The sequence below is a fragment of the Vanessa atalanta genome, chromosome 6 (assembly GCF_905147765.1).
Source record: "Vanessa atalanta chromosome 6, ilVanAtal1.2, whole genome shotgun sequence".
Lineage (NCBI taxonomy): Eukaryota > Metazoa > Arthropoda > Insecta > Lepidoptera > Nymphalidae > Vanessa > Vanessa atalanta.
The window spans coordinates 1,720,988-1,735,419 of record NC_061876.1 but is presented as its reverse complement, the minus strand read 5'-3'; the positions used below and the strand labels follow the sequence as shown (position 1 = coordinate 1,735,419).

The 14,432-nt window shown below is 33.5% G+C and overlaps 1 protein-coding gene across 3 annotated transcripts in view; it reads left to right on the top strand.

Moving 5' to 3' along the window:
• LOC125064988 (protein outspread) overlaps nucleotides 1-14,432 on the top strand; it is a 233,056-nt gene that overhangs the window by 72,927 nt on the left and 145,697 nt on the right. For all 3 annotated transcript variants that reach the window (XM_047672363.1, XM_047672364.1, XM_047672362.1), the window contains exon 2: nucleotides 13,144-13,224. In XM_047672363.1, the coding sequence (XP_047528319.1) occupies nucleotides 13,144-13,224 (81 nt within the window). The remainder of the gene's footprint in view (nucleotides 1-13,143; nucleotides 13,225-14,432) is intronic.

The following is a 14,432-nucleotide window of genomic DNA, read 5'->3' as shown; positions in this document are numbered from 1 at the left end:
ATTGGATAGATTTTTTTCTGTTATATCTATTAAAGTATGTTAAGGATTTCATCATAAAAAATGTCACCATCGCTGTTATGTGACCTCTGCATTCTTATTCGTTTTTTAAATCATATAATGGTTCTTTTAATGCGGTCAGTTCGCACTTAGGGACCAAAACTAGTAACATGCCATCCATATTCAGGATTTCCTTTTAGGGCGCTAGACCAAATAGGCAATTGTAGCCCTTATGTATCGTTTTACTTGTTTGGTTGTCAATCACAGCTGTTTTATCTCGTAATGGTCTCACAGATGGAGATATCACCGTATCATTATCATCTTTTCGTTAATCTTTATTCCATTTAAAATAATATTTTCGATATTAATCTCTTTTCACATTATTATTTGCAAAATATTCGTAAGTATAACGTTTAGATAATCTTGAATCGATTAATTATAATATTCTAAAAGGAATTATTTCGTGCAAATCTTGCGGCATGGCATATTTAAATAAAGCTTCCGGTTCTATTTCGACAGCGTGATTTAATTAAGACAATTCATCATGAGCATTTGTAGTGTCGTGTCTATATGTCATACGAATCGAGAGTGTGCGATTGCTTATTCTCTCGGACTTAGTACATTAAATTAATGGTTTAGTTTATTTGATCGCTATAAGTTTTAGGAACAATATTCATCGAATATGTCGACACTGGTTATGAACCCTTACATAGCGAGATGTAATGAAATTGTAATTGTATTTGCACACAAATAGACAAGTATGTTTTAATGAAAATTAGTACGTTTATTTATAAAATATTTCATGAACAATCATGTAATAATTTATTTGATGTAGAACTGGATTACTTTTTATTATTATTGTTAAATAGTACTTAGTATTATCGTCGAGACAGATGTTGCTGCCAAAGGTCGAGCATTAAGAAATATGCATTAAGATGACAATCGAGAGTCTGCACGATGTCCTCCAAATAAAAAATAAATAAAACCATTTTAATTGATTAAGAACATACTTCATGTTTCAATTGAAAATACCGCTTGCGTTTTGAAAAACAATTTAAAATGAATGCAGTTTTGTAATGCAGGGTTATTCGGTAAACACTCGTGAAAACCATCTTGGGTTAAAATGTTAGTGACGTTATTTTTATGCGTACATCCTTTAACCACACGATCGTATTCTGCTGTAAATTCGATACTTTATTTTTTATAGAATAACTCTAAAGTCGTAAAAGTGAAAACAATTAGTATAAGAAAAAATAACAAATTTTAAAACGTTAAACAGTATCAAAACATCTGCGTCGGTAAATTTATAAGTGAATAAACTCACAAACACACAAACTAGTACACCATTAATCTAGTTACATTAGCAGTAAGCGGGGAACTTGTTTCTAGAATGATATTGGGAACGAGTTATAGGCTGAAATAAAAAATATCATATCCGTTTAAATGGATCAATGTGCCAGGTGGGTAAGAAAAAACTGGCATCTTTCAAATTATATAAATATGTATATAAATATAACCAGCCGGCACGTACCATTGTTAGTATAAGTCTTGACCAAGTTGCCTTATCTATTAACACAGTGACATATTTTTAATTTATTGTATTGTTTTATTCGAAATATATGAAATGGCCCAGTGGCCGGAAAGGTTTATCCTAACAACGCGTGCAAGCAGCGTGGTGGACTAAACTCCAAACTACCTCTTCAAAAGAAGAAGCATTCATACTCGTACAGTGGAAAATTAGTTTAATTATTCCCATAATTTGACGTGTCTTAATTAAAAGCAAGTTAGCAAAGAATATTGATATTAACAATGTTTAAATTTTTGACATACTTGACAATAAGTTGAGAAGTGGTTTGATTTTAGATGTTACGGCAAAACCGAATGTACGAGACAAGTAGGGGCGTAAGCGCAGAGCCTCGATTAAATCGCAAACGACTGGCACGTACTACTTTAATAAACAATCATCTCGTCGCCAATTTTTTCTGTAACCATAATTTATAATAGGACAATTTAAAGGCAAGGACAGAACAGAATGCAACGAAACAGTTGTTATTTTATGAAAAAGTCCGAGATAAACGAGCGGCGCGGACCATTAAAATTCCCGCTCGTGTGTCTTCTATTTAAAGAATATTGGTTAACTACCAATTTACAATATGTTGTAAAAATAAAGTTTTATCGATACAATCTTCCTTGTGTTTTTATCGTGATTAGTAAATTAGTAGATAGAAGGGGATTGAGAATAATTAATGGTTTATTATCAGTTTATTCAATGTTGATGCAATTTTATTACAAGCAATAGCAAAATCTGCAAGAGTCGTCTGTAATCCAACCAATTCCTGCCATTGAATCATCATAAAAACAAGTCTTTCCTGTATATTGTAGATCCTTGATCTATCCCTCATTTGTCCTTCTCTAATCAATAGCGTTTGTAATGGCTGTCTCTTTCCAAACCCGCCAGACGAGTTGTTGAAGGTGCGGGTGAGAAACAGCAAGAACCTATGATTATAAGGTAATCATCGTTACCCCACAGAACTGGTAATGGTCTGGAATCCGTCACACCTACTTAAACAATGTATCCCACGCCTAAGACCATCTCGTTTGTTACGTACATTACATAATGTTCGAATTCCTCACTTTTGTTTTCATGACTGGATCTAATCTTTACGATTGTTGCGGTGTACCAAGTATCATTGTTTTTCTTTTTTTCGTCGATCGCGTATTGTTTCTAAATAGGAATTTATCTGTTTACAGTCAATACTTTTTTACACCTTACGTAAAGTTATAAAGAATTACTTTCACCAAATATAAGTTGTTTTTTTTTTCGTGAAAATTGGTCATAGAGTAACCAGCTTATATTTTTCTTAGTCTAAGCTTCCATTTAAAATATTTACAATTAGTTACAATAATACCTACTTGATCACTAGTACCATATATCAACATTATAACCAGCACTTCCAAGATTGAATTAAGGAACATTAGTCATCCCAAGCCTTGGATGCCGTCGGTTTGATTACATCCGACGTTCCTACAGATTGGGTGCAGAGGTCGAGATCCTGAATGTGATGCAGTGTAATGGATAGCCAGTGACGTGATGAATGTGGGTGATCAGGTGGAGATCAAATTCTTATCAATCGGAGTCAATCCGATAATAAACGATCGAATTGTCATATTACCAAGATATTAGACGTTATCTATTTTTATTTGACAATTATAAAAAAATTTGAAAAGAGTCGAACGGATGCATTATAATTGTGACGAAAACAAATGATGTATTATTTATATCTATTAACTTGTAGGTTAAATTAAAAATAGAGGAAATTTTAGACCAGCTCCTATAATAATTTGTTGCACAAGTAATGTTAAATATATTTTAATTAATCAATGAAAAATAAAAGAATATCGCGAAAGAAAAGAAATTTCATTGGGTACTCGTGCAGCAAACAACTCGCAATTAATAAGTCTTTTTGAAAAAAGAAACCATCATTTAGAAATAATTACATACAATTTGGACTTTATGAAACGGCTATAAAGTCGATATTAATCTAGCAATCATTGTTCAGTGGTAATTTCTATTGACGTAGAAAGTGACAACAATTGTATGTGGAAAGTCAGGTGGGTGTTTTAACGGAATGGAAAACGGTGAAAACCCGTCGTCATTGTTTGTTATAGTCCTCGTTTTTCATACGAAAACTGGACGGTTAGTCGCGGATTTGCATACAATCGCTTGGAAAATGACGGTCGTAATGGATGGACGGTGTATGTTGGAGGTTGAATATTTATTGTTACATTATTCGGTAGAATGGATGATAATCGTTTCAAATTTGAAAATGGAATTTATCATATTTCGTTTACGTAATCGTTTCAAAAAAAGTTTGCCTTTAAATAGATGCATAGATTGATTTGCTATTAATTTTGCCTTACATTTTGAAAGTAGTAGCATTTGTGATTTGTCACAAGCTGGCTACGCGTTCTACGACATCATCTATACAAAAGTATTCGTCCATTTGAATACTGTAATAGTTTCTACTCTATTGCTGCGAGCACACTACACTAACAAAATCGACAGCACAAACATTCATTGCACTTTGATTCAATATTCATCCCAAAAATTTAAAGTGTACAATTTATGAGGATATAACGATAAGGGCTAAGACTCCATGCGCTTGGTCGGTGCTAACAAATGTACGCCATTAATATCATTTAGGTACTTCTATCATATTTATTACGTAGTTGTGTACATTTGAAAGGATATTTAGTAGCGTTATTGAATATACTATGGAATGTTTCCTGCATGGACCACTCAAATATAAAAAAACCTGCTCCAAGGTGATTTGTCAAAATATTTTCCTATCGAATGTCAGTGTCAGTTTATGTAACGTGTTTATGTTGAGATAACTATTCCGACGCCTTGCATTATTAATTACTGGCTTCTAACCTCGGCCTTGTTTTCACAGTACTCTTGATTCAGAACCATCTGATTTAAAATCGCGGGAATGTGGGTTCAATTGCCTCGTTGGTCTAGTGGTCTCGTGGCTCATAAGGCTACAGGTCGAAATGGGCCGGTTCCGTAAAATCAATCAGGAGTTTGAAAGTATTTATAATTCCGTGTACAGGGAAGCCAGTACAGCTAAATTTATTTAATAGCATAAATTAGAATTATATATATATATATATGGGTCATGTTATTCGAATGATTTTAAACCAGCTCAATCCAATTCATTGAAAAAAGCCTTTTGGCGTTGATTACAATACAATCGAACACACCTTCTACATTTCATTAAAAGGTTTAATATGTTTATATATTAATTATTCTATAGTATATATTATTTTATTTAGTACTATCGACTATTTGGAACAAGTCATTATTTAAGCGATATATAAATAAAAATATTTATAATATTATATTTAATTATACCTGTTGACCTGCTTTCGACACTTAAAATCAAATTACTCGCCGAGGCTTCCTAGACCTTCTAGTGTACAAGGTGAGCTTGACTACTAGTTTAAATGTACATTAACTTATCGAATGATACTCGGTTGATCAGTTCTCTATGGGTGAATGATTATTTGTATGGTTTGCTTAATGTCAAATTAATTTTACTTGGTGGACTTTGTGCAAGCCCGTCTGGGTAGATACCACCACTCATCAGATATTCTACCGCCAAAGAGCAGTATTCAGTATTGTTGTGTTCCGGTTTGAAGGGTGAGTGAGCTAGTGTAACTACAGGCACAAGGGACATAACATCTTAGTTCCCAAGGTTGGTGGGACATTGGCGATGTAGGGAATGGTTAAAATTTCTTAAAGCGCTATTGTCTATACGCGGTGGTGACCACTTACCATCAGGTTGCCCATTTGCTTTCAGCTGTTTTCATAAGTGAGTGATTAGATAGACATAAATATGGATACTAAATGACTAGGCTTTTACTTAAAAGTCATGTCGAGACCAAGATTGCTAAATGGTTCAGAGTTAAATACTTCTCTCGTCGCTCAGAAATACAATCAGAAATACAATAACTTTATTTTATATAACTAGCTGTATTTTGTCTTACGCTGATTACAAATGATATCGAACGCTTAGTAAATATCGGTCGAGATTCGTTTCGAATATGCCGAATACCGAACACGAACCGAATCTTCAAACTCATCCCTCATTTTTTGTAGAGATTAATATATCATAAGATTTATATTTAAAACAGAACTCAATTGCCAATTATCCAATGCATGAGGTGGTCTTATTTAGAGATAAAAATGGCCTGTCAAAATACAGTTCCAACGTCTCAATCCGATCGATACTAAATGATCTGTCATTAGGCGAGCTTCTTGCGGTCGCGTCCCACAATGCCTGCTCTTGATCTCCAATAGATGAGATGCGTTTGATAACCCGAGATGAATATTTTATGTCAGTTAAGTATGTATGTTAATGCTTCGCTAATGTTTCTTGTATTAGCTTTGAGAAAGTGTAATGAAGATATTTAGTTTGTCCATTAGTTTGTGTTGGACTGATAATATATTGTAGTCGGTTTTTTTTTTATTTGTTATTGTTTTTTTATGTGTCTGCAGTATTGCAATGAGTCTTGAAGTAATTTATGAAGAGGACTAATCATAATTATTACATTAAATTATTTAATGAATTAGGCGTGGGCTTACTAATAAGGCTATATATAAAGCTTCACGAGTACATACATTTCTAAATATTTAACGATGTGTCTTTCTTAAATATTTAAGTAAGACATACATGACCAGTTTGGTTGGTAGGACATGGAAGATTAACTATTAGAAAAATATACATATAATGATTCGAACGAAAAAACAACTACAATTAGTTTAAGGGTTTCCGTGCAAATCTTGATAATTAAGCGTTCCAAGTCAGAAATTTCGTGAAAGCACACCAAATTAAATCTTGACATCATCGGCCTTGAGTTCAAACTCGTGTACATCGCATTAAAGATAAGTCATTGGAAAGTGAAATGGGAGCGCACCTGACTTTGCTTTCTTTACGTCGCGGTGTTCTTTTTGATTCAGTGAGAGTGGTCTAGATACGATAATTGTGCCGGTAGCGATTCCGTGACGAGCCGGGCCCGACCTCCCGCCGGTACCACGGGTTTTCGTCTCTTCGGTAACCTTTCCTCGACTCGAACAGCACAAACTAGTTTCGGTGAATGAGCACATGATTCCATTCCAAAAGTAGGTCCCATGTGTAACGATTAACTCAGTCCTCTTATCTGTAGATTTATCGAATTGCAATACACAGAGTAATCTTTTATCAGAATAGCGATCAAAGATTATAGACATTGCGGTAAAATATGAAGCTTATAATTTCTGTGACATTATAATCTGCGCAATAATGGAACAACAAGGAATAATTAGACGGCGATATGCATTCGAGAACCATTGATAGCAATTTTTGTAACGTTTATCGGCTGTTTGTCGAAAGTCGTGATTCGATATCGCAGACATTGACGCGTTTTTGCAGTTCCCCGAACAATTTGATATCGCGACGTCGTTCATCGCTTCGTGAAAGTGACATCTTTGTTGATATTTCTATTATACACGATATCTTTTATATTCGATTCAAATCTGTTATTGTTTTGTTTTACGTTTCTCTTCATGAGAACGTTTGACGGTTCATTGTCAATGGAGATGTTTATTAATTGGTGTGAATGCCTCATTAAAAGTTGTAGAAGTTTTAACACTTGTGTTTGTATAACAATGTTTTGTCATGTGGTTACTATCAATAATTACTTTACTCCTTATTGAGCTTGGATGACTTTGAATTATACTTCTTCATAATTTCAGTAAACATAGATTAATTAAATTGTTATTAATAATAATGGTGATAATAATTGTAAACTTATAATTTTTTGATTACATTCATGTTTCAGTAAAGTCGCTACAAATAACTCGTAAGTGATGCCCAAATTGAACACTCTAAAGCTTATCATATCAATGACTCCCTGTTAAGGAGCTTTCATCCTAACGGTTCAACTTTCTCCATAAATCCTCGCGCCATGTAAGGCCCGTTTGAACCGATGAATGATTAATCCGTAGCTAGACTCGTGCGCAGACTCCTCGGCGCCCGCTATCGCGCATCGGTTGCGCGCGCGCCGACGAAAGTGCAAGTCGCCCAGTTCCCACGACCACCCCGTACTCGTGGATCGATATAAATCCGATATTTATACTTTCGCAAAATCGATACGCTTATCGATATTATTCTCATGTCACATCCTCTCAAAATCAACAACTGTTTAATCAAGTTCGTTTCGTATCGAATTCATAATAATATTGTGATTTTATTATAAACGAGTTATCATAATGTGGTATTTTTTATACTTGTCAATATTAGCTACCTAATCTAAATTGATATTGTACACCGAGTTGATAATGGGCTCCGTTAGTCCGACTAAGTGATGCGTCATTGTATCGATACTTTTCTTTTTTTAAATAATTATCTTTTTTTTAAGGCTTAAAATAATTTACATTTGCATTCATGTTACATGTATAGCCGATTATATATTTAATGTTGCAAGGATATCCTTTGTCGTTTGTTTTCGTTATTTTTATCTAGGTTTCGCCGACAATCACAGATTTCCTATGGCATTTGTTGCTTAAGATCTGTCACATATAAAATCTTCTCATACGAAGAACAACGAATATAATTAATGAATTGATACAACTTGTATGGTTTGTCGTTCAGTGAGTTAGCTTCCGTTCTTAGAGGACTTTAATATTATTCGGTATTGATGTGCGAAAAAAATTGAACCAATAATACTGAATCGGGATGCGTTTAAATTAATTGTCCGTAGAAATATTCACGAGTGGGTTATTCACGAATTGTTAATGTCAATATAATAAAAAATACATATGGATTAAACTTAAAATTCATTTAAATATGTCTGGTACATGAGTTTGTGGCCGTTTTATAACGCGTAAGCCACATTAATCATCAGACATGAGGGGACTTCTAGTACAAAAATATTGACAAGAAACAGCTTCTTGCAAGTAGTGTTGCATAAATAGACGGTCCAGTCGGTCTTATCAGCACAGAATATTTCACATAGACGACTAACATTTCCATGCGTTCAGCGCGGCCCATGAAATTGAACTTTATGTTATTGTTCATAAAGTTTATTGTTGAAACGTGCCTGCACATTTTGCAATACTCTTTAAGCAACGTGCAGACTGCCAGTGTGCTTCGAGTGATTTTTAATTTACATAGCTAGTCGTGTTGCAGGACTTCTCAATTAAGGGTACGATACTTTCAGGGACATATTTATTGTCATTATTCTTCCGACACAATCAGCTGGTTCTCTATATTACGCATCTAGTCAAAACCCACCTTCAGCTGATAACTCAGTATCAATGGTTACGATTTAGTCCCTTAAAGAAGTAGGTAAGCGGCAGTCTTGTTGAAATGACTATTATATACATGTTAAAAAAATGTGTTGATTTTTCAAGTTAAACTTTAACTATTAGAATACCCACCAAACTGAATAGAACAGCGTGGTCGTATAGGTCCCTTCTCCTCAAAAGGAAGGACTAAGTCCAATGCCTTTGTTACAATATCCAAGAGTTCTCGTGTTTGCCTGGTTTGAAGCATTCAATACAATGATGTGAATGAAACTCCATCAATACAGTTATATGGCGTACTCTGCTATTGGACTTCGCTCGAGGGTTCATTTGGCACCGGAAAATACACAATGGTCATTCTTTGCTTGTTTTAAACAGCTCATAGTGAATGGGTCGACGCGAGTGGCACCATGTATGTACATAGCTTTACAGTTAGACCTTACTGATCGCTGATGCGTTATTATGTTTACAACAATGTAACATTTTCTATATTCGTTTAGGGACGTCCAGCAGGTTGTCGCTCGTAAATCAATTGTTTTTTAGGACAACCGTGTAACCATAAAGAGTTACGGATGTTTTATTGCCTACTAATGTACTAGACGTTTGTTTTTGAACGGACGTTCGGGTGTATATATAAAGTCGACTTGATTTGTGAAAACATTCTTGAAACTTGAAAACGTAACGTTTTGTAAATGAAATATTGTAATTATAGCAATAAAAATACTTAATTTTAACTAATATTAAGTTTTTTTTTGCCGATAAAACTTCCTTTTCTTCTTTAAAACATCTGTTGTAGTATCACAGCTTAGAATCATGAAAAAAGAGGCGAATAATATTATTATCATCAATCTTGAATCGTTTTTAGCGAATAGCAGCCCAAATCAGAAATTATTATGTTTTAATTGTTAATGTTTAAACTGAGATACGTGATCTTTTCGTCGCTAAAAAAATTACATACCTATAGTTCTGTAAAAAATAAAATGTTGAAATGGTTATATATTTGAGATAACAGTTTCAAAAAAAATGATGCTCTGTTATTTTGAAAATAACGTTTCAATAACAGTCGTTTTTTCACTCGTAACGATAAAGACTTCCAATCTATAGTTCGAATAATTGAATAAAAATCTATACAATAATGATACTGCACAAATTTTATAATGTATTCGTTTGTTATATTATGTAACTAACAGTAAATAATAATCATCTGTTTGTAAATGCAAAAATTCAATTTACGATTCAATAAAGTGTCTGTTGCTATTAAAATTAATAGACAACCAATGCCGTAAGCGTGAAATGTTGTTGCAATGATATGGTATTTCAAGCGCTCGTGTAGCGCTTCATATTAAACGATGTATAAATATATAAGATATTATCCGCTTTATTTCAGATGAATACATAATATTGGAAATAAATCTTAATTGTATAATTACATAAGAATTATTTACAATGAGAACTGTATGGCTATTTTGTGTATATCACGCAATAATACTGTTCGTTATACTTTCTTTGTTATATCATTTAAAGATCCAGCAGGTGCAAAATGTTTCAATTTGAAACGACTCTCAGATATAATTCGTTTCACGATTTTCCGCTACGGCTCCGTCCCTTAACATTGTTTCCCTGACATCAGAGGAGGCCAATGTGTCAACGCATGTAGCGTCCCATCGTAGGATTCGTCCCCATTCCCATGGAACCAATGTGGTTAACTCAATCATGTGATATTTCCGTACAAAATCAATACCCACAATACAATGTTTCTAATTGATATGTAATATAGATAAACATGACTATTGAGATACAAAACAACAAAAATACGTTCAAAAGGTATACACATATATACTAAAGTTATGGATACATACTTAACTCGCGATAAACTTGTTATAATAACAATTGAGTAAAAATAAACTCCTCAAAAATATTTATTACAATAAAAAGTAATCTTTACCGTCGTAAAACTTATCGATTTAAAAACAAGTAGTCAAATATTATTACAACGAATTTCAATGTGACGATAATATTAAACTTATGCCAATAAAATATTTATATATTTTGTAGCACTTTAAAGCGCTTCTGGTGTTAAGGGCCTCACGCGGGTGATAGCGATCTAGCGACGCACGCGCAACCGATTCGATACGCACAGAATTCGTATTGTCGCCGTAATGGCGTGTACGGTGGTAACGGTACCACGCGACCGGTTGGGGACCCTGACATAGATATTATAAGGGAAGCTACTGAACTGTTATGTGAATATATCTAGAGACAATATATACGTATAGAATGCTTTCGAGTCGGCACGTACAAAAAATATGTTATTATTTGTACATCATTTCTAAGAAAAGGTTAAATTTACTTCTAACTCTGACTAAAGAATCATGAATTCATGAAAGCATCCTCAAATTAAATTTTTGTAAGTCCAGTTGCAATGCGACTGGATTTGTAGACAATACTGATTAAATAATAAACATAGAGCGATAACTGACGCACCACGAACACATGGATTCAAGTGTTTGTTTGCTGTAAGTAAATATATAGTATTGCATTTCCCGCAATCATTACAACGGTGCTCCTGTAGCCGAAGCTTGGTCGCTTAAATTCGCATTATCTGATGACGATGACACACGCGGACGTGTCGACGGCCTCTGTACCTCACAAAAAGATCGGTCAAGTTCAGTCGTACAGTCGTTCCGACCGCTGCGGATGTTTGTAATTTTTTTTTATGGCTTTAGTATTAATTCCGCTCATTTGGTTTTTATTCCATTTAGAGAATAATACTAGTTTTATGTTTTTAGCTGTAACTGTATTTTTTATCTATAGATCTTCCTAATTCTATTAATAATACTTGTTCAAATCACTTAAATCTTTACAGGAATCAACCAAATCCGAATTCAAAATTATCTATTGGAACCTCAGATCTTAAAAGATTAAGAGATTGTGTTTATATTAAAAAGCAATGGTGTATGCATTTGTAATAAGTGCTATTTTCGTCGTGTTCCCATCACAATATAGGATAAAATATATCCGTGATATATCTTCAGAGATAAGTACTAGCTATGTAAAGCTTTCGTCATTGTCATTATACACTTCAATGATCTAGCATTTCAACGGACACTTGATTTGAGTCTTCGTTGGTTAATCAAACATTAAGTAATGTTAACACGACTGTACTTCGTGACGCAATTGAGGGTCACTGGCCTCCGGTGACATCAGTTCATGTGCTCATGAAGGTTTTACTGATTCCAAAACAATTCGCATTAGGATATGAGGTCGAAATCCTTTTGGAAATCTTTTATCTCCGAGATGAAAGAGAAGACAGCAAAAAATGAACACATTTTATCATGGTCATAACTCTCTGAATTAGTTTAAAGAATTTATCGAATAAAGAAAAAGATTGGGCATTTGTTGGCTGTGAATTCATCCATAAGATTTTATCGTGAAAATGACTGTATAAATAAAAATAATGTAACTCATACTCATTATTAACTTAATATGATTAAACCTAGTACAATTTACTTGTTGTTAAGGCTTTTTGCAAGTTTTATTGTACCGCAAAACATATCAATATACAAATATGGATGGCGATAATAGCGTCACTAGAGGACTCTAATTTGTTATATCTTATATAAAAAATATGATAAGCCGATTGATTTATTTATTGATATCTTTTGCATTCCCACCTTCAGCCGATTAGCGATATATATTAAATATTTTTATAAGACTTTTAGTATAATATTTAACCGTCCTCAACTAACACATGCAACATACATTTGCGAGATATCTATTAAATATTTGTATGAACAAAATCAAACTCACATTGGTTTGATGATCTCGAAGTACATAAATGGTGTGTATTAATAGCAATGAGTATGAGAACAGTGTAGGTTGGCGTGTTTGCCAACATTGGTCAAAGTTTGCTCTCACCTCAAGAGTTGGTACTTGCTAGCTTCAAGCATCAACGTGCCAACGCCCACGCAATGATTTACATTTACTGTTAATTCCTTTATGGTGTGTCAACGTATGATTAACGATGTGAAGGTTGCTCGGTGCAAATATTTCAACTGGTGTATTTTGGCTTTGCATCTGTCGATACAAGTACTTTCGCACTAAGGTGTTGTATTTACAACGAATATAAATACAGTCACCAGAATTTATTTTTAATCTTATGTTTTTTTAGTCTGTCGCAGTTTTCGCGAGTAACTTTTTAACCACTTTTTTTTTTATTTCAAAATGAGCAGTGATCTCGAATTATACAGCCAAGTATATCATATTCAGTCAAGTTAATTTTTTTATTTTATTTTCAGGCCAGTAGAAAGATATCAAAATGCGGATATCTGTTCGTGGCACCAGGCTGGGACTTTTCCAATCCGCTCTACAGAACAAAGGTAAGCACACTTGTTTTGTCTAGCCGAAATATATTGCTAATCAAACTTGAGAAAAATAATACTCTTGCAAAACACGAAAATATTTTTTTCTAACATAACTATGATCATAATTATTATGTGAGGCAAAAAAAAAAAACAATCAAAACCTTGAAATTATAACTTTTTATAAACTTTTTTTTTACATCTTCATGAAAACAATACTTAATAAGAATTCTTGAAATTATTGTTTAATATAAAGTAACGATACAAACGAACAAAAGACATAATTACATTGAATAAAATCTCAAACTAATAAAGAAGGGTAAGGTCACATTGACGTTCAAGAAAACAATAAAACACATTAGAGTCGATTCGGTTTCGAAGAATCAAATATTTATTGTCGAATTTAAACATATTATACTTGTACGACATGCTAATATAAAGCGTGTCGTCCTCTGATACAAATAGCAACGCTACGTGCCTTAATTTCAACACAATTACTAGTGTGCAAATAAACGTTTAAACGTGTGTTAAGTCCTTTATTATTCATTTGTATATTCTTTACTTAAAACTTACCATAAATATGTAAGTGCTATTATATCAACGCTATAAAGAACGTCGATATACAACGCAAGTCTCGGAGCAGGATTTTTGCGTGTTGCACTCCAGATCGTAGTTTGATCGCAAGCAGAACACGTATGTAAACTTAGCTAAGATCTGAGATACCAAGTGCTTCATGTAATGGGTGTATTAAAATGCTAAGGTGTACGATAGTATAGATTCACTTTGGAGTAATGGATGATATAGCGTTGCATAGCGATGTAATCCAATGGACGGTCAGTTTAATATTTATATTTCGAACATGCCAATGGGCAGAAAGAAAATAAAGATGTTTGATGTATGTTATACAGAGTAACCTGTTCTTTCGGTTGCAGTCTCACATATATTCAATATTTATGTTGATAAAATTATTTTATGGATTATAAAAGAATCGTTTTTTTTTAGTTGCGGGAATATCTTTGCGTATGAGTGACTGAATTTTTTAATGTAATTTTTTTTGGGTTATAAATTTTGATTCGATTTTATTCTTACATAATAATATAAATGTGAAAGTGAGTTTGTTTGTCTGTCCCGCTTTCACACTTTAACGTCCTAACCGACCTGTGAAATGTAGCACACGCACTGAATGAAATCTACACAAAACGAATACTTATTTATAAAATACTATC